The 27,879-nt window shown below is 43.0% G+C and overlaps 1 protein-coding gene across 3 annotated transcripts; it reads right to left on the bottom strand.

Moving 5' to 3' along the window:
- Window positions 1-3,455: 3,455 nt before the first annotated feature.
- On the bottom strand, window positions 3,456-26,655 carry FCRL4 (Fc receptor like 4). 3 transcript variants are annotated; one of them, XM_032463972.1, is made up of 13 exons: window positions 26,513-26,655; window positions 24,766-24,789; window positions 20,365-20,619; window positions 18,422-18,676; window positions 17,828-18,112; window positions 16,731-17,018; window positions 10,184-10,297; window positions 9,713-9,775; window positions 8,992-9,019; window positions 8,153-8,235; window positions 7,885-7,953; window positions 5,392-5,423; window positions 3,456-5,294 (listed from the first exon to the last, which is right to left on the bottom strand). In XM_032463972.1, the coding sequence occupies exons 1-13, from the start codon at window positions 26,541-26,543 to the stop codon at window positions 5,145-5,147; spliced, it is 1,677 nt and encodes a 558-aa protein (XP_032319863.1). In that variant the 5' UTR covers window positions 26,544-26,655; the 3' UTR covers window positions 3,456-5,144. The 3 variants fall into 3 exon arrangements, with proteins under 3 accessions (XP_032319863.1, XP_032319864.1, XP_032319865.1); XM_032463973.1 differs by having other exon boundaries at window positions 24,766-24,786; XM_032463974.1 differs by lacking the exons at window positions 3,456-5,294; window positions 5,392-5,423 and adding an exon at window positions 5,890-6,824.
- Between the last annotated feature and the right edge of the window lie 1,224 nt (window positions 26,656-27,879).

Below are 27,879 nucleotides of genomic sequence, written 5' to 3'. Positions count from 1 at the left end.
GACAGAAGGAACAGCAAGTACACAAGCCTGGAGTAGGAGTGTGCTCACAAAGGCTGAACCAGGTACATACTATCTTTATTTTGCATAGAAGGAAACTGAACCCAGAAAATTTAAGTAACTTCTCCAAGAACTTATAATTTGTAAGTGGCGCATTCAGGGCTTGAACTGAAATCCTTTGAATTTAAAAGCCCACATTCATTTTGATACACTCCCTTGCCTGTAACTTTTACTAATTACACTAAATGTGTACAAACACATGCACACGTGTATACACAACATTCTAAAAGAACTATTATGGCACATCCTGAAGAATGGCTTTCAGAATACCAATGTTTTCGATATGACTTCTTGTTCACTAGAGACTGGAAGGGTGAAGCTAGTGCTTCTGCATGTAGCCTCTCCTTCACTAAACAGATCACCTGCCAGACTTCGAGGTGGGCTTTGATGTAATGAAACTGCAGCTGTGGACTTTTCTGGAATCTGGACAGTAGAGCTGGGTGTTCTGATTCCTCTGAGCTGCAGAAGGAAAGGCTCTCCTTCCGGGTCTGTCTCCAATTTGGTAGTGTTGAACGGCAATGACAGCAGCTTCTTCATTTGGGGACTTTGCCAGTAGCAGCCAAGACCTTGCTGATCTTGAGTCACCTGTAGGGGCACTGGCTGCTCTTTTTGCCAGACCAGCTTGGCAGTTTGCTTCTTGGAGTTTCCCCTGGAGGCTCAGACCACAGCCTCATTCTCCAGCCTTTCCCTTATTTCCCCATTTTAAATCCCTTTCTTTATAAATCAGCTATGGTGGATTCTGTTGTCTGCCACCAAACCCTGACTTGATAGAGTAATTGGCACAAAATATGGGGTGACCACGGCTCTGATCACTTAAGCCAGGCTCCCAGTTTGTTTTCAGTTGCACAGATAGAGCTTGCTTATCTATTTTGGTCCCGTGATGTGAAGTCCTTGTCAGCCATAGTGTTCTGATTACCATCCTGACCTCGCTTCCTCTTACAGCAGACACGCCCACTTTAGCCTCTGCTGTGCTGAACTCCACCGTAATCAGGAAACTCATTGCAGGAGGAGTACCTTCACTTTTGTGTATTTCTATTATGCTTTTCAAAGACTCTTGGACTTCTGTCATTAACGTAATTTTCAATGCTCCATGTGGAAAGGGGTGTCCACTGGGCCCTCTTGGGAGATACAGTTAGGGTGAATGTGAATGTGTCATATGTGATAAATCTACTTCAACAATATAATTTGTATTAATCTTTGAATCCTTCTACTACATTAGTGAATTGTGGTCACAACTTCATTTAGCCCAGACCGCTGTTGAGTAGGTTTTGATCTACCAAGAGAGCGACTGATTAGGACCTCTCCCAGCTGCTTGTGTTCCTCTGTTGAATCTAGAATCTCCACCAAATGAAACTATATCAGTTAACTTAGCCCCAAACCAAATTATCTTCCTCCCCACCTGGTCTACCATCCTAAGTAAACTATCCAGTCCAGGGTTTTGCTATTATAAACGTATAATTTTAAAAAATTCTCTTAACATGTAATCCTTCCTTTTCTGGGTTTTATGGTGTAATTGGCCCTGAGCAAGGGAGAGGTCTTCAGCTGGTCTAGGCTAGAGCGCTATCAGCTCCATCCTTGGTTTTTATGACCCAGTCTACCCAAAGGGCCCAAAAGTGTGGTGGCTGGTTAGGATGTTGTGTGGGGGCTGTAGTGAGCCTTGACAAGAGAGTCACAGTCAATGACCCTAGGTTTTGCAGCAAACCTGTGCGCTCTTTAAGTAACTACCATCTTTATGCGAAAACTCTTGGGGAAGCCTTGGTCAGGTAGTCACCGGATACTTGAACATGACTCCCAGAGCCCTGAGCTGTTTGTCATTAGCTGGAAGTTGTCTGAACCACTAAACTCATACATGTCCAGGATCATCCCATCACTGAGTGACGGTGATTAAGAAGATCTGGCACCTGAAGGTGCGTATAAGTTGAGTAAACAATCACTGGCTCGTATGCTGCTCTTTGACTTCTGTCTCAACCAGCAACTGGAGCCTGGTGGAGAGTTTCCTCTGATCAGCTGACAGAGCAGGACAAAAGTCTATCATGGTTTAAACATGCCAGCATCAGCTGGAGGTGACCGTTGTATCACTGAAGCCTCACTCTGGTGAGCCCTTGAAGGCTTGTGAATCAGAGTGCTGCCAGTAGCAGAACTTTTGGTAGCACATCTAATGGTCCACTTTGCCTGGACGATGAGATATCCAGAGATGGGGGCCTACTCTGATTCAGGAGCAGGGGCCATAGGGTCTGGGGGTTGGAAAGAACAAAACTGGAAGATTAGGGAAAAGTTACATGGGCGGACCTCTCTGATTGAACCGAGAGTGTGAGCGTTTTTGTGTCTCACATGAATGCTCACCAAAGGCCTTGCTGCGGAAGAGGATGCCAGTAATCTGAGGGACACGATAACTTGCCCTACTGAATATCAGTCGGCTCTTTCCCCAGCTACCCAACTGACTGCTCTAAAGGTTCATGTAAAAAGCAGCATTGGTGGGAGAGGCAGAGGTTAAGTATGGACTCAGTTATATGAGCATTTGCTCACTGCCACGACCAGTCTGGCCACTCTTACGTGCCCGACCTGACAGACACAGCGGCCAGACCTGAGTTTGATGAAGTGCCAGATCCTTGGGGGGCCAACTTGCTACATGGTAGTAGATTGTCCACGTTGGATCCCTTCCATTCTGGAGAGGGCAGTTGTTTTGCTCAATGAAATAACAGGTCACTCAATCATTCAAAAGGATCCATTAAGCACCTACAATGTGCCAGGCACAGTTCTTGGTGCTTGGGGGTATATCAGTGAATAAAAAAGACAAATGTTGCCCTTAACTTACTTTCTAGAGGGCTGACATACAATAAGCATAATAAATAGGTAAATTTTAGAGTATATGTTACCGTGATAAGTGCTATGGAGAAAAAAAAAAAAGTAAATCAGAGTGAGGGAGAGTGAGAGGGCTGGAGATGGGGGAAAGGAATTTTCAAATTTATGTGATTCATGGTAGGCGTGGATGGATATCCAGAAGGAAGAGCATTTTAAGCAAAGGGAACAGACAATGCAAAGGCCTTCAGTGGGCATTTGCCTGGTGTGTGCAGAGCACTCACAGCTCAGTGATGAGGGGAAAACTAGAAGCCAGGGAGGCAATGGGAGGGATGACCAGGCAGCACACTGCGGGCACTTACGGGCTCTGGCTTTGACTGTGAGGGAGATGAGAATTCACTGCAAGGTTTTGAGCACCACGAGCACAGTGCTGAGGATGGGCTGTAGGGAGAAAGGAGACAAAGAAGGGAGACAGGAATCCACTGCCGTAATAAAGTGAGAGGTGCCTTACACGAGGGCGGAAACACTGGCGATGATGAAATGAGGTGCTATTCTGCAAATAGAGATTTTTAACTTTTTATTGTAGAAAATTTAAAACACACAAAAGGAGAGACTAGTATAAGCCGTCCTTCCTCCCACAAGGCACCTGTCACCCGGTTCAGAAATGGTGCTCACATGACCAGTCTCCCTTCATCTGTACTGCTACCCACTTCCTACCCACCCTCCCCTCATTGGATTGTTTCAAACAAAATCATAACATTTAATCTACAATTACTTCAGTATGAGGTAAAAGATGAATGCTCCTTTATAACCACAATATTATCATTTATATCCAAAACACATAACATTCTTCAAACGCAGAACTTATCCAAACACAATTTCTTCAAATTAATGCACCAAGTTTCCTTTAGGAGCTCATAAGTAATTTATTTTTAACTTGGTTTGTTTGAGTCAAGGCCCACTCATTCCTTTTGACTGATGTATCTCAAGTCTCATTTAATTTGTAGACCTTCCTTCCCTCTTTCAGTTTCTTTCCTTCTTTTTGTCATTTATTTTTGGGAGAAACCAGGTCATTTGCCCTGTAGAGTTTTCCTGTAGTTTAGATTTTTCTGACTGCAATCCCATGGTGCTGTTTAGCATAGTGCTTGATCCCATGTACTCTGAAAACTGGTAGTTAGATCTAGAGACTTGAGTGGATTCAGCTTTGATGTTTCGGGTGTAAGAACTTTGTAGGTGGTATTGGTCACTCCTACCAGGAGGCACAGAATGTTAGGCTGGCTTTTGTATATTAACTTAATCAGTAGGTGTAGCATGAAACATACACACAGAATAGTTATTTTCTATTTCTTTCAGTCCTTCTTTGTTTATTGGAGGAATTATTCTAACATTACCTATTTGATGACTCAAAGATACAGCTCCTACAAGAAAGTTAGCTCCATATCCTTTGAGTAGGAAATAGTATTTAGAAACTACAACATGTGTAATGAGTTATTGGGTTGGTAATTATTTCTAGACTTTCCAGTGGACAGACCTAGGAAATAACTTTTTTAAAAAAAAGGTAGGGTTTGCCATCAGTGTTTGCTGATATTTCTAGTTCAGATTTAGGCCTTCAGGGTTGTTAATTAGCTTTTTGATTTTGTATTTGTATTTTTTTTCTCTAATGTTAAAAAGTTTTGTCCTTAATGACATTAACATAATTACTTTCTGCTTTTGGAAGCTCAGCCTAGAGCCTGCTTCTCCAGCTCTCCTAATGGTTTTTCAAAGTGGTTAATATAAACTGTTACATTCCTTTATCTGTAAACCATTTGGAATGGATTCTTTGGTCTGCAACTGAATCTTGACAATGTAAACAGTGTAAGCAGAAGGGACGAAGCTATGAATTGTCTGTGAAGCACACGTGTAGCCACTCATAGTGAAACCAATTGATGCAGATGATTCCCCAGTGGGAGAATCATTGAAGATGTATTAAACAGAGACCTGAGTCACTCAGTCTTTTCCGTCTCGTGCAAATCCCAATTCACCAAAATTTGTGCTTCTGTTTTCCAACATCAGTCCTCCTCCTTCCTTATTCCTTTTCCCTAAATCAGAACCTAGGAAACACATTAAGTTAGGCTCATGGCAGGCATACAGGCTTTTCTCTTGACCATGGATCCTGGTCATTTTAGCGAAGACCTTGGAGGGCCTTCCCATCACCACCTCAGAGTGAATGAATGAAAAGTCCTGGGAGTGAAAGGGCAGGAAGAACTGGAAGGCTGGAACTAGCTGATCACTCCAGAAACCTGAGGACTTCACTGAGCTGGGGGCTTTGGGTCAGGGACAAGGCACATGAGTGGGACACCCGCATAACCTTCCATGGCATCTTCATCTTCAGAGCTGACATTTCCAGCTGAATCATCCCAGAGCTGTGTCTTCACCACAGAGTAAACAGTTGAGGCATGCTGGGGTGGGAAAAAGATAGAAGAAGATCTGGAAAGTGAGGGAGTATGGGGCTATACGTATTAGTCGGGGAGAAAATAGTCAGGAAATTAAACTCACCTCGTTCTCTACAGATGTTCTGGAGGTACTGGCTGTGGAAGAAAAGGAAACCGCTAAACTATGAGCATTTGGATCCAGTCAGAACCCAGTCTTCTAGCTTATTCCCCAGGGTCTGAGAGCCACTGGGCCTTTTCCATTGATTATCATGTTTTTTTCCACCCTGCCCCAACGTGTCTAACAATACATGTAATTTTGTTTTACAATTTCTTAACCCAGCCCTCTGGACGTTCCTTTCAAGCTCCATTGATCTATAAAGTCCTCCCCTCAATACGACACCAAGAAACTCCACTCTCTTCCTTTACCAGATGTTAAGAAATAAATTCTCTCTTAGTTTCAATTCTTGCCTCTCTTAGCGTATAGCACCTCCTCCATCTCTCCCCAGATTCAAAGTCCAGCTTTCAGTTGTTCTGCATGTTCCCACTAGAGCTCTTCACACGTATGCCCTGTGAGGGAAACTCCCCTGCGTTAGCAAGTTCTAGCTCTTGATTTTATTGCCTTAGTTTCTTAGAGATGGAGAGATGGAGCCACAGGAGAGATAAGTTAAGCAGGCATGATTTATCCCATACGATGTATTAGAAATTAAAAATTTCAGAGAAGGAGGTAAAATAACAAGGGCTATATAGAAATTTTATTGAGAGATAGAGCCTGGGGAAAAGAAAAAGATACATCCTGGTACACTCAAGATTTCTCTCTTTTTCACCACATTTTTACCGTAGATCTTTTGGGGTTACAGATCTTTTAAATGACCTGATAGAAGCTATGTACCCTCTCCCCCAAAACAATGGTCATATGCATAGAACTTTGCATACAATTTCAGGGGCTTTATGCAAACTTTGAGGCACCGGTGAAGAAATCTTGCTACAGATCATCAGTACATAAAGAGCCTAAAATGTAACTAGTCCACCAACTGAGTGCTCGGCTTCGGTGGTATTTTGACAAATATGTCAAGGGCAGAGTGTGAAGAGCAGCAGCTGATCAAGGTGACTCCATGAGAAGCACCCAGTTAGCCCAAGCAAGCTGGTGACAGTTCTAATTCCATCATTCAGAAGGTCCTGATGAGTGGGGGTGGCTGAGAAGTCAAAGTGACAGACAAAGCAGGTGTTCAGATGATACACGTTAGTCAAATACAGCAGCCGGCACTGTAAGCAGCAAGCCTCTTACTAGCTTTGTGACCTCGTAAAAGCCCTTCACCTCGTTTGTAAAACAAGTTCAGGATCAGGTTACAATTGAAGTTTCTACTAGGCACAAAGATACTGGGGAGGAGCTCTATTTCCGTTCCCAAGGACAGATGTGGTCCATGTGGGAGACAGAACAAGCAGGAGTGTGGTCATCTTGGGTCCTGTTCAGTAGGGTCTACAGGTTCCAAGGGACTGTAGCAGCAGGAAGCTGAGTGTGACTGACTGGAGGTGAGGCCACTGACGGAGTCACAACTCCTGGAATTAGAAATGTGTCAGCTGTGCCAAAGGAGCTTTAGAAAGGAGGGATCCAGCGGGAAACCTCGAGAGACCATACATGGACCTCACAGGGGAGAGTGCCCGCTTAAGCACCTGCCATCCCAGGGAGGCGGAGCCAGCTTCTAAGATACCAGGTGGAGTAACTCCTTTCCCTAGAAACCTCCAGGCTAGTTAGAAACAGCCAATCAAAGAAAGAGAGAAGAAGCCAGTTGTACCCTGTCCTCCCTTTCTCCCTTTCATCCCTACCATTGCCAGCTTCCATTCTGAAATTTGCCTGGAGTAGTCGAGGGGAAAGTTTTAATTAACATCTTCAAACTAGGTATTCTAGTTACTAAATTGAGATTGTGACATAAGGCATCCACCTATCCAGCTACTGTCTATTACCTAAGAGAAAGCAGAGTATGTTGAAAAGCCTTTGGCTACCAGAATTTTCATCATAAGTGCCCAGAAAGATCTCCTGCAGAATAAAGTTTAAAGAGACAGTGGGGGTGGGGGTGGGGGGTAATAGCTCAGTGGTAGAGCACGTGCTTAGCATGCATGAGGTCTTGGTTTCAATCCCCAGTACCTGCATTTAAAAAAGAGAGAGAGAGAGACAGCAAAAGGATAGAAAATTTTTGCAATTAAGTTACAAGTCTTGCTTGTTCAGTGTATTGGTTACATAGGGTTGTTATATGGATTAAGTAAACATATATATATATATATACATGTATGTGTATATATATATTTATGACATAGTAAGTGCTTTGTAATGACTGATTCATTACTTAATGGCAGCCTTTGCATATACACCTTCACAATTACAGTATCTATTAGAATGATGTTTAATTTTTGTTCTGATCATCAGCAAAGATATGTACTTTCCAGTGTCTGTCTTCTCTTCTTAGAATCTAAGCACCACACTGCAGAGATTTTTATTTTCCTTGTCACTGGTTCAGTCTTTTAGATGCACTTAAAACAGTATCACATAAGAGGTGCTCGATAAATAAGAGTTGAATGAATCAATATAGTTTGCAACCAGAATCTCTCCCCAGTGACTTACCTGCTCCTTCTTCTCCCGGCTGAACAATCTGGATCTCAGAATATACCAAGTTTCTTTCTTTGAGGTGCACTGAGAAGAAAAAATAATGCTTTTCTAAGCTGCCCCAGTCAGTGGAATGTGCTTCAGATGCTTCTTCCTAAGCAATTATCTATTGTGAGTGTCTGGGTTTGGAATACTTTAGGGAGACGAGGAGCCTTTGCCAGACCTCAAAACACAATATATCTCCCTGCCTCGGGCAGGGAGCAACTTCCTACCGGGGAATCCTTACCATTGTCGTACAACAGCTGCAGCCCCACTGGGGCGGGGCACACAGGATGGGGGTGCTCTCTGGGGCCTGGGCTGGCAGGGCTTCTGTGAGACATAGAAACACGTGATCACCCTTGGAACATTATCATATGCACGAGAGTGGGATAGACAGAGAGGAGAAGGAACTGGGGGAGTCTGACATAGTAGGAACAATCATCTCATAGATAGAATGGTCACTTTCAACTGGTTAAAAAACCCAGCCTCATCTTCTGGAGGTAGTGTCCTCAAGTCATCCTGTCTGGACAATTCAAGAAGACATTAGACATAATATGTGCTCCAAGTCCCTGACTATAACCTACGACTGAGACGCTGACATAGAAGAATAAGACCATATTTTCCAAACCAAATTTAAAGATATAAAATCTGATGAGTATATATGCAAATGTGGGGCAAAAAGATTACTAGAAACTGAGAATCCCTTAGAAAATCTAGATCAGATAGTCATTTTATACATAGTTATAGTACATATAATAGTATATAATAATGTACATATACATTGTCTAACTATAAGGACTATTGGCATCAGAAATATCCCATGCTAACCTAGAAAATCTATAACCTTTGGTATCATCCATTTAGATGAATGGATAATTTTGAAACAAGAAACTGATCTAAATACATGCAACATTTGTTATACAAACTATTAGAAAGTTTCCAGGAAACTATAATTGTGGCCATTTCAAGCAATGTGAAAACGGGAGCACCTAGACACAGGGACATAGAGAAATTACTTGGCCTAATTTTGCAGCCCCACAGTTCATCATATTTTATTCTTGGGGAACCAGAAGGCTGACGCCTCACCTGGTTGTGTCTCCCAGAAAACCATCTCCTGCAAAATAAAACAAAGGCAGATTTGTGTCAGCAGAGGGCGCTCGTTCACAAGTACTTCACACAGCTGTGCTGCCTAAGAGAGGTCATCAGAAAAGGTCAGTTCAAACATGGGCCCAGTTTCGGATTCTGATGAAAATGATGTGAAAAAGAACTTAACAAAGCAGATAAATTTCTGGGGACAGGGCTACACATTCCTGGGTTGAATATGCAATTATTTGAGACTTGACTTAAAGTTCAAGGCTGTGTTGATATACCTCAAGAAATACTGCCTTTCTTGCAGAGTGGTGAGGGGCTATTGGTGGACTTTCAGGAGCACCTGGGGTTATGCCCAGAGGAACCTCAGGCTCCGATTCAAACCTGTTAAGGAGACTTACGGTCAGAGGTGCGAAGCTCCCTATATCCAGTCCAGTGCAGCGTGCACAGAAGGGACTCAGGAGGATATGGTGATTGGATTGGATTGGATTGGATTGGATTGAATTGAATTGAATTGAATTGAATTAAGAGACAGAGTTGGAGGAGGTAAGTAATTATACTAGAACTGAAAGAGATTCTGTACCTGTCTTCTACCCCAGGTTTTCTGGCATCTGAAACTAGGCTGACCTGGACTAAGGCAGAAAGACTTTGGAAGCATGTGGCAGAGAAGGCTTGGGAGAAACTCTCCCCCTAGGTAGAGAGGGAGCCGGAAGCTGACCTGTGGAGAGCAGGACCGTTGGAGCACAGGGTGGTGGGTTCAGGCTTTGACCCGAGGAAGTCCCTGAGGAAGAAAGACAGAGATTCGCCAGCTGCTATACTCAGTCATCTCTTCATGGGCCCTTCAGTTTCTTTTGATTGTCCACTTATGGGGAATGTAGGATGGGCTGAAGTATCTAGCTGACCAGTCTGTTCGAACCAAGGAAACTATTCGAGGAATCTGTTTAAAACTTTTGAAACTTTACATTAAAATTTTTACTTCCTCCTTAACTTTCACTTGAGGCTTAGTAAACCAGACTAGATATCTGTTAAGGAAACTGCCATTTGACGAATGGGTGTGAATGTGTCTGTAAGCACTGGGGTGGTGAGGTGGCGGACGGTGGCGTGGCGGTGACTGGCGCTGCGGCAAGCTGAGTTATCTGGGGCAGAGACAGGGCGTGGATTCCAGCAAAGGGCAAGAGGGAATCCAAACCTGGTTTCCTCCGGTGCCAGCAGTAAAAGAGCAGGGCCACAGCCAGGAGAAGCGTGCTGAGTGTTCCCCCAGTGGCTCTGGCAGCAACAAGGCCTCCTCTGTTTCCGGGCACGCCTGGAGGGAGAAAGTCTGTGTGAGCCTCGGAGAGAGAGGTCTAGGGCCTGGAATTGCCATGAAGCCCTGGAACATTTCCTCGGCGTGGCTGGGGTCCTGGGCCCTGGGAGACGGAGGAATCTTAAAGACTAGGATTCATGGGGACCTTGAGGACTAGGCTGGCTGGTGTGGCACAGGAAGCAGGCTTCTACTTGGAGGCAGCACGGCCCTGAGCCTGTGTGTGGCAGGAAGTGACTCACTGTGAAGTGGAGTCTGGGTGGGTTGTGGCAGAGGGGAGGAAAGGCAGCCAGCTCTCTGCAGCGACCCACTGACATCATTTCAGAAATTAACCTTTGGGGGGAAATCCATCCATCCATCATCTGTCTATCTATCTAGCCATCCCATATTCTTATAATCTGGCCTTTTAGACACTTCCTCCAGACATCTGGAAATATGTTATGGGGAAGGGGTTTGGCAGCACCTAACTTTGGAACATCAGCCAACCTGAGAAAGAAAGTAAGTATTAGCACTGATTAGGGCACTAGCTGAACCAGTAGTAGTTCTGAGATTGCTCTCCATTAACAAAGTCTCTGTGGGGCACCACAAAGAAAAACCTAAATGATGCCAGTCTCCTTCCTCATAGAAGCCTGAGTCCTATGTGCTTTGAAGGGAAAGAAACTGATGGAAGAAACAAACTAAATTGTTGGGGAATTCTGATTTTTCCATTGGATCCATTCTTCAAGACAAGAGTTTCCTTTTCACCACTCCTATTCAGCATAGTTGTAGAGGTCCTACCCAGAGCAATCAGGCAAAAAATAAATTAATAATAATAATAATAATAATAATAATAATAATAATAATACATCCAAATTGGAAAGGAAGAAGAAAAATTGTCTCTGATTGCAGATGACATGATCTTAAATAAAGAAAATCCTAAAGATTCCACACCAAAACCAACCAGCCAAACAAACAAAAAACTATTAGAGCTAATAAGCGAATTCAGGAGAGTTGCAGGATACAAAATCAACATACAAAAATCAATCTTGTTTCTATACAAAACAATAAATTATCTGAAGAAGAAATAAAGAAAACAATTCTATTTTCAATAGCATTAAAAACAATAAGATACTTCCTAAGAGATTTAACCAAGGAGCTAAAAGTTCTGTATATTGAAAACTGCAAGACACTATTCTTCAAAATTGAAGAAGAAACAAATATAGGAAAAGATATCCCATGTTTGTGGATTGAAAAATTAATGTTGTTAAAAGGTTCATACTATCCAAAGTCATCTACAGATTCAGCACAATCTCTATCAAGACTCCAATGGCATTTATGAAGAAATTTTTTTTAAAATCCCAAAATTTATATGAATGACAAAATATACCAAATAGTCAAAGCAATCCTGTGACAAAAGAACAAAGCTGGAGGCTTCACACACCCTGATTTCAACTATACAACAAAGCTAGAGTAACCAAAACAAATTGGTATCAGCATAAAAACAAATACCTAAACCAGCAGAACCAAATCAAGAGCCCAGACATAAACCCATGCATACACCGTCAACTAATATTTGGCAAGGGAGCCAAGAATACTCAATGGAGAAGATATCTCAGTAAATGGTGCTGGGAATATTCACATGCAAAAGAATGAAACTGGACCTCTATCTTACACCACTCACAGAAATTAACTTGAAATGCGTTAAAGGCTTAAAGGTAAGACCCAAAACCATAAAACCCCTAGAAGAAAACACAGAGAAAAAGCTCATTGACATTGGTCTTGGCAATGATTTTTTGGATATGACACCATAAGCACAAGCAAAAGAGCAAAAATAAACAAGTAGTAGAACATTAAAGTAAAAAGCTTCTGTACAGCAAAAGAAATAATCAGCAACATGAAAAGGCAATCTACAGAATGGGAGAAAATACATGGAAATCATATATCTGATAAGGGGTTAGTATCCAATAATATAAGGAAGTCATGCAACTCCATAGCAAAAAACTCAAATAATCTAATTTAAAAATGGATAAAGTATCTGAATAGACATTTTTACAAAGAAGATATGCAAAGGCCAACAGGTTCATGAAAAAGAGCTCAATATCACTAATCATCAGGGAAATGCAAATCAAAACCACAGTGAGGTAGCAACTCACACCTGTTACAATGGCTTTTATAAAGAAGACAGAAAATAACCAATGTTGGTGAGAAAGCGGAGAAAGGGAACCCTTGTGCACTGTTGGTCAGAATGTAAATTGGTGCATCCACTCTGGAAAACAGTATGTAGATTCCTCAAAAAATTGAAAATAGAATGACTATATGATCTAGCAATCTGACTTCTGGGTATATATCCAAAGGAAACAAAATTACTATCTCCAAGAGGTAACTGCATCCCCATGTTTATTGCAGCATTATTTATAATAGCCAAGGCATGGGCAATCTAAGTGTCCTTCCATGTATGAATAGACAAAAAAACTATGGTGTATGTGTATGTGTATATATACACATATATATAGTGGAATATTATATAACCATTAAAAGATAAAATTCTGTCATTTATAATAGCATGAATGAAGCTTGAGGGCATTACTCTAAGTGAAATAAGTTGGACAGAGAGAAAGACAAATACTGTTTTTAAAAAACCAAACTCATAAAAACAGAGGATGAATTGGTTGCCAGGGGTAGTGGGTGAAGGGGGAGGACATGGGTGAAGGTGGTCAAAGGATACAAGCTTCCAGTTGTAAGATGAGAAGTTTGGGGGATGTAATGTACAGCATGGTGGTTATAGTTAAGAATACTGTGTTGCATATTTGAAAGTTGCTAAAATAGTAGATTTTAAAAGTTCTCATCACACACTCACAACTGCGACTATGTAAGGTGATAGATGTGCTAACTAACCTTGTTGTAGTAATCATTTTGAAATATATACATGTAGCAAATCATTATGTTGTCTACCTTAAACTTACACAATATGTCAATTATATTTCAATATATTGAGTGGGACAACAAAAAAGGAAGACACAGAATCTAAAGTTAGGTTTTGGGGCTAGATTTCTGGCTGCTCCCCTTACTAGCTATGTGGTCAGGGAGCTTTATTTAATCTCCCTTGCCTCAGTTTTACCATCTGTAAAATGGAGACAATGGCAGCTATAGTAGCACTATTATTGGTGGAGAAAACGAGTTAATGTATGTAAAATGCTTTGAACAGTTTCTGACGCATGATAAGTGCTATGTCTGTATAAGTGTTAGTTCTTATTTGTTTCCCCTACACTATGCCCTAGGCCCTCAGAAATATCATGCTACCCTCTGACCAGCTTAGGGGACCCCCCACCCCAACACGAGGCCTGCTCCCACACAACACCACCCCTGCCAACTTCAGCCCTTGCTATGGACCAAATTGGGTTCTACCAAAATTCACGTGCTGAAGCAGCCCTAACCCCAATGTGATGGTTTTGGAGATGGGAGCTTTGGGAGGTAGTCAGGTTTAGATGAGATCCTGAGAGTGGCCCCTCATGATGGGATTAGTGCCCTTTTAAGAAGAGACATCAGAGAGCAGGTTCTCTCCCTCTCTCCCCTGACTATGTCACATGAAGACACAGCCAGAAGGCAGCTGTCTGCAAGACAAGAAGAGAGCTCTCATTAAAACCTGACCATACAGACATCCTGACCTTTGACCTGATTTCAGACTTCCGGCCTTCAGAACTGTGAGAAATACATTTCTGTTGTTAGAGCCACCTGGCTATAGCAATGCAAGCTAAGAAAGACCACTGTAGCCTTGGTGCTCCAGGCCACAGTCAGAGTTTCTCTCCTGGTGGAAATTCTCCCATTTCTAAGCACAAGATTTTGCATAACATCTATGAATTAAGATTTAAGAAGAAATTCTTGTTCTGTCAAATATCAATGGAATCCTTGACATCTGCTTAACCTCTGAGATCCCATTTCCTGAGCAGATGATGACATCTGCCTTGCAGAGGAGTTTGTGAGAGAAAAATGAAATTCCATGTGTGAAGTAACTGGCTCACTGCCTGTATCAGAGGAGGCTAATTCATCCTAATGATCTCAACCTCCAAAAGGAAGATGAGAAATGTTACACTTAGTTGTGAATTACCAACAGATTCGCAATTACTCTGTGCTTCAGCATGGCAACCTTTGGGGTCCCCAAGGTAAATTTTTAATACAAGCACCTTCCTGGAAAAGCAACACTCTTACCACCAAAGTCACTCTGGATTTTAGGGCATTCAGGAGTCTTCAGGGGACATCCCTGGGCAGCTTTCAGCTTTGCTAACCTCTTTTTCCCTTCGCCCACCTGATTCTTGAATTGCCATTAAAATGACACCGGGCTTAGTCTCTGCCCTTATCTGCTGGGAATTACACCCAACGTTACTATTCACTACGAAATTCTGAGGGTGAGATGCAGACCCTCCTGTGACATCCGTTTATGGAAAGACATGTCAGTCCCCTGACCTGGGAAGGCCTTGCTTGATCACAAGACTTGCCTCAAGGGAGCTGAAGGGAAAATTGCACAGCAGCTGGGCCATTAGCATAGCAACCCCCTTCCCAGAGTCACCAACCAAATTGTTCAGGGTCACGGCTCTGTCAGGGCTGACTGCTTTTAAATAAACAACACAGCTCTCCGCTTATTTAGCATGGCTGATGGTAGATGCTTGACTGTTCGGTACTTCTTCAAAGAACTTTGACAATGATCTCTGTCCTTTTTTAGCCAAAAGATTTTATCGAGGTTCAAATCTGGGCTTCCAGGTATAAGCTTTGTGATCTTATGCAAATTACCAAAACTTTCTAAGCTTCATATTCCTTTTCTATAGAATGGAGATAATAATATCTTTATTTTCTAAGATTATTACTACAATCAACAAAAATGACACGTATAATTTATTCATTCAACAAATATCTATTGAATGCACAGTATGAGCTGGGCACTGGAACAGGCATTTGGGATAAATATGGTCAAGACAGAGATCTAGCTTCATGAGGCTACCATGGGAGGTGTGGGAGGAGACAGCAAACAAAGACTCCATGGCTTGGCAGCGACTCATGCTGTGAAGAAGAATCAAGCAGGACCTGGAGAGGGGCACCTTGGTGAAGAGATACTACTTTGTATAGGATGGTTGGGAAGGTCTCATTGAGAAGGCGAGTAGAATTCTGGAGGAAGTAAGGGGATGAGTATGAGGATACGGGGGAAGAGCAGTGCAAAGGCCCTGAGGTGGGAGTGTGACTGAAAGGTCTGTGGAAGAGACAGAGGGCCATAGTGGCTAGAGTAGAGAAGGTGAAGGGAGATTGGTGGGAGGTCAGGTCAAAGTAGCAGGAGGGCCACATCATCAGGACCTGGTAGGACATTGAGAGGATGTTGGCTCTCCCTCTGAAGGAGGTGGGAAGCCAGAGGAGGATATTGAACAGAAGAGTAACATGATCCAATCTATGATTCAGAGAGTTCTTTCTGATGCTGTGTTAAGAATAGGTTGTGCTGAGCAACAAGTGAAACAGAAGGTCAGAGAGTTATTGGAATAATCCAGGCAGAGAATGTTGGTGGCTTGGATCAGGTGGTGGCAGAGGAAGTGGTGGGAATCAGTCATATTCTGGTGACATTTTGAAGGTAGTGCCTTCAAGACTTGCAGGTGGGCTAGATGTGGAGGATCTAGAGTGATGTTCGGATTTTTGGCCAGAGTAACTAGGAGGGTGGTGTTTTACACTTACCAAGGGGAGGTTTTAAGCAGGAACAGATTTGGAGTGAAAATTAAAAGTTTGGTTTGGGGTGAATTAAGTTTGAGATGCCAATTAGCCTTTCCTGTAGAGCAGTTGGTGGAAGTACTTGGATATATGGGTCTTGAGTTCAGACTAGAGATCTAGGCTGTAGATTGAATGTGGGAGTCATGATATACAGAAGTGTTAAATGCACTTAAAATCGCAAGACTGAGGAGATGATCTAGTGAGTGACATAACAGGTGTGGACGTAACAGGGCTCTGTGTTCGCTCTTGGTACTTGTAAGTTTCCTGACCTGCATGTAATTTGGGTACAGAGACGCTCTCAGGCCTGCAGTAATGGAGTAAAGGAGAGACTTATGTCTTTGGTCCTTTTAGACTTGAAGAGACCTGTCAGATATGCTGTGGATGATTTACTGAAAGGAGAGAACAGTGGATGCTTAGATGATGGAGCTACACCCTCCCCCAAAACACTAATGATGTGAGATGCCATTTGAGATCAACACACAATGGATCAGCGTACAGGCCCACAAACCATCCCAAAGAGGCGACGTGGCTCCTGGCCAGCATTACCTCAATGGTAACCTGAGTCATCGTTATGTAATGGAAGAACTTATCTATCACAATGGAAGATGGCAAAATGGAAACAGGAAAAGGGGAATCATGAAGATAGGGTTGGCCATGCACATCCCTAACTTGAGAAATCTAAGAATAATTAAGGTCAGTGGGGATTAAAACTCACTTCTCACAGTGACGTTCACTGCCTCACTCTGGATGAGGCCGTAGCTGTTGTCAGCTGCGCAGTAGTAGCTCCCTGCTTGGCTCTCCCTGATGTCAGGGATCTCCAGCTCTGCTCTCTGGGAACGCTGACTCTTCTTTCCCAGACTCTCCTCCATATCCTCTCTGTGCCAGGAGAACGTGATGTTCCCTGTGCCTTCAGCCACAGAGCAGACAAGGACCAGCGTCTCCCCTTCAACCACCAGGTCCCCCTGGGGCTGGATCTCCAGGAGCACGCCAGACACTGGGATCCCTGTGTGTACACGAAGCAACAGGTGAGGGCATGATGGGAGGCGGGCAGGGCTAGGATGTTGCGTAGGGTCACTTTTATGTGCTGGCACTATAGCCCATAGACGGTGGATTTTGGACCTAGAGTATCACTAAATGTAACAAACTTCCCATCCTGGTACACAAGGCATCGGGAGAGAAAACCTGACTCTCCCTGGAAAAGCATATGGGTTTTGTCTCATGTCCTAGTTGTCAGTCTAAATTATTCTGAGGGATAGGTCATAGCAATGGTGGCTATCATCACACTGACCCAGACCACACCCATTTCCAGAAGTCCTGCTTTGGTAGCTAAGACAAGCTGGTACTTATTGCATTTATCTTTGTATGTACATATGTCCTTCTCTTCTGCTTCACACATCACAGCCACTCACACTATTTGCTGCTACTGATTATGACCCATCTCGGGATGCTTGTCTTCCAAATCATTTGTCCTGAGATTTGACATCCTAGAATCTGTCAGTTCAGTAGCAGGGCACTTTGTTTTTTGTTTTTGGATATTTTCCCCCCAATTCTTATATCTACCTCCATGAATCACCTCTATCATTTCAAGGCAATAGAGTTTCAAAGAAAGACTGAGTTTTTAGAGAAACAGAGGTGGAAATGAAATCTTGTATTTCTTTTATTATAGTACCTCCCTTCTCAGTCTAAGCCTGGCCCCTGTCAGGATGACAAAATCCATCTATATTGGGCAGTCTCTATGTGCACAGGGTCAGAAGGAGCAGTCAGGGAAGAAGCCACAGCCTGGCCCCGCCTGCCTGCCTCTCCGGCACTCACTCTGCACATGGATCTCGAGCGGGAGGCTGTGTTTGTGGACACTGCTGGTCACCGTCTCAGCACGACACCAGTAGGACCCTGAGTCCTCTTTCCAGATGGCTGCGATCTGGAGTTCCGGGGACCTGCTCCAGTTTGAGAGGAGGACCCCATTGTCTCTAAAGAAGACAAAGTGAAGCCGAGTGTCCGGTCGCTCTAGAGGAAGCTGTGTTTCACAGCTCAGGTTTACCGAATTCCCTTCTGTAGGCTGAGAGTCTGTGATTTTCACCTTTGGACGTGAAAACAGTTCTAGAGACAAGAAGTAAATCAAGTTCTGTGTGAGGGTTTTCAGAGCTCTGGGAGAGGCAGGTTTAGATTCTCAGTTCCAGCAAACTTCGGACACAGCAAGACCAACAAACCGATTGACTACTCTATCACAGTTCCCCCCGGGGATTATTTTAAGTCAAATCATTCCACTTTCTCTGCCCCTTAGAGGACTTTAGCCTCGCATTTATCTAGAATTTTGATATGATATCAACTTACATAGATCCCCACTGATGTGCCCAATTCCCCTAACTCGACATTGGTAGGCAAAGTCCTATGACAGGAAGGGTTTACCTTGAATTTGAATGTATCTGAGATTTGATTTTAATACATAAGCGTTTTCCAAGGATCCAATGCATTGGTAACAGCCACTGTTATTTAAACTTGCTTGTGGTATCAAAATATCTGTGCTTTTACTAGAATTAGAAATAACTTTTCCATTCCAAATGTATCTCACAGCAGTCATTTTCTCTTTTCCCCTTTTCTGGCATCTCAAGACTAACTCGTCACCTTCAAACACAGAATATGGGGCCTGGAGGATGAAGTACCCTGGAAACCAAGCAGAGATAAAACATTCATTAGGGCACTCCTTCCTCAGTGTACCTTGAATTGCAAATTACAACTCTTCTCCAGGATTTAGTCTCCTGATTCAAGCTCACTTCCTTCCTTCCAAATCAGTGTGACCTGCTTCAGATACAGTTTCTAAATAAATCCCAAACACATCTGTTTCATCATCCTGGGACAGATTCAAAGTACGAGGGTTCTAATACAGAGAGGAAAAGCTGAGAGGAGGTGTCTTCAAAAATCCTCCAAAATCTTCAATATCGTTGAATACAGAGAGGATCAACACCAACTTGCTCACCAAATCCTAGAACAGAAGTCACCAAAGAGGTGGTTTTTGGAAAAATATACCAAGATGTGTTACAGCACATTGGGGTGCAGTATGCAGCAGGCTTATGGGCACAGACGCACATTCAGAGTTGAGGGACAGTGCATGTAATCCGCTAAGGAAACGCTCATGCTCGTCAGATTCTAATTAGAGGCTAGCTCCATTCTTTCTCTCTGAAATGACTGCAGTGAATGCCTTCTTCTGCAGAACATTGCCTGTGGAGGGATCCAAACGATGATCCCTGTGGACACAACTAGACACGAAGAGGTATGGGTGCAGGTTAGAAGAGCAGGGGTAGAGAAGGGACAGTCTAGGACAGGTGGGGACATGAGACCTGGGGCTGGAGATTTCCCACCTCTGAACTCTTGTTTTATGTCACTTTTCAGTTTCTATTTTGTACTCAGTACATTCAGGTTAAGTTCTCTCACAGGAGGCTGCAAAGTCCTAGAAGGCAGCTTCTAAGAGAGCTTCACAATTGAATCCCCTGAAGCGGACTCCTTTCCTTGACTATGTGAAGGTGCAAGAATGTCTGTTGATTAATATCAGACATTTAAACTCTAATGTCAATAGTAATTTGAAAAACACTTGCAGACAATGACGGAGGATGTGAATTTGAAAGGAACAGAGATCGCAGTTTAGAGTAGAATGAAAAGATCTCAGTTCATAGACACTCCAGGGAGCTAAGATGTACTAAAACTGAAACAGCAGGGCCCTGTGGGATCCTCCCTGGTACAAATCCTTTCCGTGTCCCCCATTTTTTTGTTCATTACAAAATCAAATGGCTTTGGATATTCTGACCACCTCCTAGAGGAGGACCCAGGCAGTGATTCGCACTGAAAGCCCTACTTTTGTTCCAGATAAAGGTGGCAATATCATAGCATTCCTCCGAGATATGAGAAGTCAGATTCATGCGGTAGGTGACTCCAATGCCTACTCTGCTGAAGCCACGTTGAGAGTCTCTTAGAACAACTTACCCTTTTACACTAGAGGTCTTGAAAGAAGGTCATGGACTGAACCTCAAGAAAATGGGCAGACCCTCCTAAATTCCTCCATAACGACATCGAGCTCTTGTTGAGATGACAGGAATGTAGCCCCTGCTCACACCCTGATTGTTATCACCCTCTTATTCCCATTTTTCTTTAAAACCCCAGGACCCTTCCCCCAAGGCAGGCTCACAGTGTTTAAGGCATCAGCCTGCTGTGGGTCCCTTTGCCTGGCAAAGCTATAAAGCTGTTCTTTTCTATCCTTTCAAAACTCTGCCTCTGACTCTCAATTCAGCTACTGGGGTACAGAGGCCAGTTTTCTGGCAACAAAACCAAAGTTTTAACTAATTCACCTTCCTTCTCACCTGGATGAAAGATTAACTGCACGGGGTTGCTCAGGAATGAGCCAGGTGCCCGGCATCTGTACTCTCCAGAATCACGAACCTCAAGGATGTTTCCCATGGTTTCACTTGAATTTCTTCTCCTGGAGGACACATGGTACCACTCTACTTTCTCTGGTGCATAGAGGCGAAATCCATTGCATGTCAGATTCACTATCTCTCCACGGAAGACAGGGGTCCATGGAGGCTGAAGGGAAATCACGGACTTGGATATAGGAACTGAGAAGAAGAGAAATGAGTTTCAGGTGGAAGTGACTGCAGTCCCCACCACGGTGGTTTGCATGGGACAGACAGGAAGACATGGCTTCGGAGAATTTTCACAAGGCCCCCTGGCGGGGCTGTTGTTTCCCCAGGTTGCAGGTTCTCCAGCTGAGTTGACCTTACCCAGCAGTGAGGTGGCTGCTCTGTGGTCTACAGGAGCAGACTGGCCTTTCAGAGGCCAACCACAGCAGGATCTACTCAGCACGGAAGATTAGTGATGGGAGGCTCACAAACCCCCTGACCTTTTCCCATGGGTCAGGTCCTCAAGTAGATGCCTCCTGGACTCCCTGCTCTCGGGGCTCTCCATATTACAGTCACCTTTCTAAGATGGCCATGTATGTGGCATGACCTTGTGGTGGGGTGCGGATTGTAGATGGAAGGAGTATAGGAATTTGAGGTCAATTATGCAGTGATGGAAAATGGTCCAAGTAGTACTTTGACCAACAAGAAGTAGGCAGGGGAGGGGTGAGCAGGGTGTTGTCTGAAGTGGAGATTATACTTAAATAACTACAGTGAGTATGAGTGCTGAGAAGTAAGTGCTTCTAACTCCCCAAAACTCAAAGATACTTTCATGGAAAGAAAATGTGGGTCTGGCATAAAATCAGGCCTTAAGATCTTTGAAACACTGATGGACAGAAGCTGGAGAATGTAAGGGTAAAGACAAATTAAAAGTAAGAGGTCTAATTCTCCCTGTTGATAACAGAGGGAAGGACTTCTCCCTCTCTCTCTTTTCTTTCAGAGTTTCTTTCAAGTCTGTGTAAATCTTTCTAGTGGCTAAATAAGCCTCTTGCCCTGCTTCACAACTCGGAAAAGAAGGCGCCATCTTTTTGAAATGCAGGCATTTAGGGAGAAGCTCCCCTGGCTCCCGTTAGGGTTTACCTTTTGTGGGCACCTAACTCCCATATGGAAAACTACCACCAGTCCTAAAGATAGGAGACTGTTTGTTTCTCCTCTGGATAAAAGCCAATTACCATGATAACTTGGGGAGAAACTGTGTGCCACAAAAAGGGCTGTCAAGTCCTCCTACCTGAGATCTAGTGACTATTTATCTTGAAAACATGTATGTATTGGGCTGAATCTACTTGGCTCTGTAAGAGAGATTCTTTCCTGTCTTTGCCTGTCTGTTAGTGGATTGGTGTGCGGCCCAGTCTATTCTGGTTTAATGCTTAGTTCAGTATTAAAAGTGTTTTATTTATTACCTTTGTGGAGAGGATTTCTGAGTTGAGAGATTGTGTTTTTAACTATATTTCCCCAACAAGAAACTGTTACTGCATTTCTTTGTCATCTGAGTGTTCATTTTCTAAGTTTTGTAGTTTCAAGGTTGTGAGGATTACTAACTGAAGGGTGAATACACCACCATGGCATAAAAATTATTTTGAGCTGGAGGCATTTGAGAGTAGGTTTTATTTTACTTTTTTTGATCTGAATTCCCTTATCTGCCTAAAAGCAAAGCCTCCCAAAAAGCTCAATTGTCATATATCATATCTCCAGGAACAAATAAACGATTGACTCTTATGGCAGGAGACTGGAAGTCAGCACCACACCTAAATAGACATTGTCACAGAACTGTCATAGCTCAAAATCTAGTCTCTTAAGTGCCCATCTGTCTTTCCTATAGGTAATTTGTTTCCCAGTAAGTACCCTTTTCTGCTTCCCCTTTCCTTATCCGGATGTTATACAAGTCCCAAACTCTAACTGCCTCCTTGAGTCACATTTTTTCTGTGTGTACTCCTGCAAGTTTTGAATAAAAATTTGTCTTTTCTCTTGCTAGTCTGGCTTTTGTCAGTTTAATTTGCAGTCCCCCATTTTAAAACCTAAGAGGATAGAAAAAAATTTCTTCTTTGACATAATAAAATTACAAATTATTTACTGTTGGAAACATCTACTCAACCATCCTGACCTCTTTAATGCTACTATCTAGCCTGCTCAAAGATCAGTGCTTTGATAGGTTAATTTTTCATGATGCCTGAAGCTGTGGCAGCTACCATATACTAAATAAATAAATAAATAAATAAATAAATAAATATATAAATAAATAGATTCATGCTTTGTTCTAAAAATTGTCTATGGTAATCTAAATTATGTGATGTAGAAAATAAAACAAATTATTTCTATTTGTATTTTTTTCCTAAAACAAAATCTCAGTGTTGGGGGTATGCAATTTACTGTAAAATTGTAAGTGGAATCACTTTAATGTGTTTTTTTCTTAGTACCTTTTATACTCAGGTATGGAAGGACTGTCAATATTCAAGAGCTTACGAGCAATTGCTTTTTTAAAGCTTGAGATTTTAAATGTTCTTAACTTTTTCTAGAAGAATTGCCCACATATGCCTTAGAATTATACCCAAATGTAATGGGAATAGGCTGTTTTGGGGTAAAAACTGTAGAGTAGTATGAATGTGTATTTTAAATGAAGAAGCTAAATGTTCTGTCTGGGTATATGAATATAAGCAGCTTTTGGCAGGAAAGAGCTCTCTGCAGGAGGCCCCTTTTGTCCTGTCACTTTAGCAAAGCCATGTCGTCACTACTTAAGCCAGGCGCCCCCAGGCTCTGCTCATCTCCAGCCCAATCACACCTTTCAAATCTTTTGATCACACCAAGCCTTGCCTAATCTGTTGGCTCTTTTCTTAGATCAAAGAAATAGAAATGAAGAATAAGTAATTAGCAGATGACTGGGTCATCTCCCCAGCTTCCCCTTCAGTAATCTCATGAGCAAACTGTGTGAACAACTTAGCATCTAAAGAAAGATCACAGGGAGTTGACAGGACTGCAATCGGAGATGGCAACAAATCTGTACTCCTATCTCAGGGGTCACCGGAGATTACTCCCCCTTTTCCCCTTCAAAAACCTTCATGGCTAAGCAGAATCTTCAGAGTTGGTTTTGGGACAGGAGTCCACCTTCTCTCCAGGATGCCACCATTGTGGTTAAAGCTACCTTTCTGTTGCTACCAGCACTTGCCTCTGGAGTGTTGACTTTTGAGTGATGAGCAGCCAGAACTGAGTTCAATAACATAAATATTCATGTGTCTTTGCAGACTTTTTTCTCTCTCTTTCTTTAGAGGTTTTTACAAATCTCCTATGTCCCCAGTGGGTATGGGGTTTTGTTTCTCTTGAAGAGAGTAAACATCTTCACTCTCTGTGTTTCTGGGAAGCACATGCAGTTAGAGAAATGGGGACTTGGGCAGTAGGTGTTGTACTGGAGGGAAGGGAAAACTTCCTTTGATATATGCAACTTCATTCCTCACTGGTCCAAGTAAGCTGCCCCTGCTGTGTGCAGGTGGTCCTATGGTCAGGAGAAGACACATCTTGTCAGAATCTTTGTGAGATTGGGACCAAGTCAGTGCGTTCTAAAATTAACCACACCTACCAGCTGACATAATACACTCTCTGTATTTCTCCATCCTAGAATGTTTAACAAAGTCTTGCCAAATTATAATCTCCTCCCAGTTAGGTAGAAATTTGTGGGAAGTGTTCTATATCCACTGTAAGCAGCTTATTGGGTAGAGTGGGCTTGAAGGTCTCTGCAGGGATTGCCAGAACACCTCGAGACAGCTCCCAATAGAAGGATGGACTTTCTGCTGACCAGTAGGATAGGGGCTCAAAGTCATCATGATCTGAGCTTATTAACAGAAAAATGTCTACAAAGAATGCTGAAGTTTGGGATGAATTGGTTGCATACCCTTAGGGGCAATGTATTGTTGAGCTAGAGACAGGAAATATGGAGAAATAGGCAAGTTGTTTGCACTTCAACCTCCCCTGTTGAAGTAATGGCTTATTTCTGTCCTTCCCCTCTCATAATTCTATGCATTCTGTCTGGTTGGCTAGGATCCCACATCAGACAGGGACAGCCCCTCTCCTTGAACTCCACGACATGGGACCCGGCCCCCTGACCAAGAGCATCCAGCACAATGGCAGGTTTGGGCTGAAAGTGTGACTCCCAGACTCTTAGAGTCAGAGTCTTAAGACATCTTTTCACTTGCCTGTAGTCCTCAGGAAAAGGACACAAGGGTAAAAAGTCCTCTTTTTACAAGGATTTGAGATAGAGGAAGATTATTAGGATATCTAGAAACATAAAAGAGAAAGGAAAAGAAAAGAGGAACTTACCAAGTGGTCCGCTCACTGGAGCTGCTGCGAGAGAGATAAGAGCCAGGCATCAGCACAAGGCAAGGAGTCCCAAACCACTCCACCCTGAGAGCCCACCTGCCAGTATCTGACTTCCAGCCAAGAGGAGGAGAAACATGTCCATTTTCACTCATCCTGGAGAAGTAGGTAACATCATGGCCGAAAGCTCAGGCTGTAGACTTGGCAGAAACAGGTTTGGATTTTAGCTGTGTGACTCTGGGAAACTGCATAAAATCTCCAAGGCTCAGTTTCCTCATCTGTAAAATGGGTACCCCATGGCCTTATTTTAATGAGTTAAATTAGTAAGTCTTCAATTAAGAGCCATGTGATTATTTTTTTGACGTGTCTGTGGCTGTTGCTGAGGCTTGGCTTCACTGTCTTCTTGCCTGGACTGTTACTCTTTCTCTTCAGCACAAAGCAAAGTCAAGTCACACCCATGCATGAAAACCCAGATGAAATCCCACCTCCTCCGTGAAGCCCTTCTCAGATGCCTCTAGGTTGCAGCATCCTCAGTTTTCTTTTGACTCAGAACATTTACCACCACAGCTCATTTGAAATTCATAATTAGACATGGAGCATGGGGCAATGGTTAAAAGCAAAGCTCCAGCGTCAGATTATGGGTTTGAATCCTGACTCTGCCACCGTACTACTTCCTGAAATTTATGGTAGGAGAACAACTCTGTGCCTTAGTTTCCTTATCTGTAAAACAGGATTTATAGCAGTTTCGGCTCATTGATTGTTAGAGGATTAGATACATTAGCACTTGGGGCAGTCTCAGAAGACTGCCTGACATTGGCCTCAGCAAGAATTAAGTATTTTCAACAAGAATTAACCATCATCACACATTATCCTGTGATCTATTGTGTAATATTTTTCTTGTATTGCCAAGTCAAATGTTCTTGCAGTTTGTACTTTGGTTTCCTTATCAGAGTGTCAGTTCTTGAGGGCAGAAGCCGTGTCCTCCATGTCCCTGTGTCCTCTGCAGTGCCCAGCGCTGTGCTGTGCTCCCTATGACCATTCAGTCACTATTCACTGAGTTCCCATAATGTGCCAGTCTCACTAATAACTCTTCCCTTAATCAGAGTCTAGAGATATAGCTAAGAACAAGACAGGCACGTTTCATAAAATTCAGTCCACAAATGACTGCCTGGTCTTTATTTCCCTAGCTTGACCTACTAGGAAACCAGCTTCCTCCTTTGGACAAATATTGACGAGTAGTACAGAATTCGGGGGAAAAATCAAAGGAAAACCGTCATATTTCTTCTCTTCTCATGCTCTTGGCAAACAGCAGAGCAGGTTTGATCTTAGAACACAGAGAAAGAAGTAACCATTCTTGGCAGAAGACCATTCTACAACAGCTCACAGTCAGAACCATGGTCCTTTCACAATGGACTCAGTTCATCTTTTACTCCTGGTCTTCATGATCTGTAATTAGGGAGGTAACCAAATCTAATTGTAGTTTTTTACGTGGAAAAATAAGTCTACTTCGGGGGAAGGAGAAGTAGGAGGCATTTTTCATAGGCAATTAAAAGCAAATGCAGAACACATTTTTGGAAATAAAAATTTTTCCCCTCATGCCATTAAATCAGTGTCTTCCCCCTTTGTTCATTTTCTGCTGTTCTAAACGGGAATAAAATCCATCTGTTCCGCAGCCCAGAGGAAAGATCTTTTGCCCGTGGAGAGGCTCAGGTTTCTCAGGGAGCAGAGGCTTCCCCCCACCACCACTTACCGAGGACCAGCAAGGATGCCCACAGTATCATGGAAGCCTGTTCTGGGATCCTGAAGAGGAGCAGCTCTCAGGAGGTGGGTCAGTTCCCGGAGCTGGGGAGTGAGTTCAGCAAGGAGCTTCTCTGAGTATAGCTGGCTGCGATAATGAAGTGAAAGGGGGAAGTGGAGGAACATCTTAAAACACCAAACAGCATGTTACCCGGTTGAGAGAATCTCAGCGGCAAAAGTCAGTATTCTATCAAAGTATTTAAGTGCTGCTCTGACATCTTGGTATGAATAGCTTCTCAAGGCTCTAGTTGTCACAGTTTTGGAACCCTCCGGCCTCTGTTTTCCAAGGAAGGTGCAACTTATTCTCTCTGCTACCAGATGTCAGGTAAGACTGCAGTGCTGCTGAGATTTGCATAATCCAAGGATGTGCCTAAATCACTCCAGAGTTGGAAAACTTCTCATTCAGTGCAGAAATGCCCTCCTCCGACCCCTGACAGCCTCTGCTGGACCGTTTCCATCTGATCATGTACATGTGATGAAGTATCTGCATCATAAGACAACTCGTATCTTGTCTGACATACATGAAACTGTCCTGATTCATTTGTCTCAGAGGAAGCTACAAACTCTGATCTGAGTAGGATGCAAACTAAACAATTTTTAAAACACTTTTTTATTGAGTTATAGTCAGTTTACAGTGTTGTGTCAAATTCCAGTGTAGAGCACAATTTTTCAATTATATATGAACACACATATATTCATTGTCACATTCTTTTTCACTGTGAGCTACACAAGATCTTGTATATATTTCCCTGTGCTGTACAGTATAATCTCGTTTATCTGTTCTACATATGCCTGTCAGTATCTACAAATTTCAAACTCCCAGTCTGCCCCTTCCCATCCCCCTCCCAAAACTAAACAATTCATTACAGCCCCATCACTCTGTTCCTGGAGGATGGACTGTGAAATTTTTAACTTAAGGTCCCAGAATATAAAATTTGCTATAGGAATGTCTCAACAAATACATATTGATTATATGGCTGTATGTTAGGCATGGTGCCAGGTGATGGGAGCATAGAGCTAAGCAAGACTTGATAAGCTTTTGATCTAGTGGGGAGACAGAAAAGCCAATAGGGAGTTAAATACAGAGTGGAACGTGTTCTGATAGTTCAATAGGAGGGAACTCTGACCCATTTCTGGGGAATCAGGAGAGGCTTCCCGGTGGAAGTAATATCCAAATTGAAGGATATTATTCTGTGACTGAGAGATAAGCGTGGACGAAAGTGGAAGGCAGTCACCATCACCGTTATCATCACAGGCATGATGTTTGCCAGGTTTCTTCAGGGTAAAGTTAACCATATGTCCTTTTCCATACTCTATCGT

The sequence above is a fragment of the Camelus ferus genome, chromosome 21 (assembly GCF_009834535.1).
Source record: "Camelus ferus isolate YT-003-E chromosome 21, BCGSAC_Cfer_1.0, whole genome shotgun sequence".
NCBI lineage: Eukaryota > Metazoa > Chordata > Mammalia > Artiodactyla > Camelidae > Camelus > Camelus ferus.
The sequence above is the reverse complement of the archived record's forward strand: the minus strand, read 5'-3'. Positions and strand labels throughout refer to the sequence as shown.

Coding starts and splice junctions, on each gene's coding strand:
- FCRL4 (XM_032463972.1), bottom strand. CDS start 26,543: ATGATACTGTGGGCATCCTTGCTGGTCCTCG. Junction 24,790..26,512: donor GGCATCCTTGCTGGTCCTCG/GTAAGTGGTGGT, acceptor TCTCTCTCGCAG/CAGCTCCAGTGAGCGGACCA. Junction 5,295..5,391: donor GAACATCTGTAGAGAACGAG/GTGAGTTTAATT, acceptor TTCCCACCCCAG/CATGCCTCAACTGTTTACTC.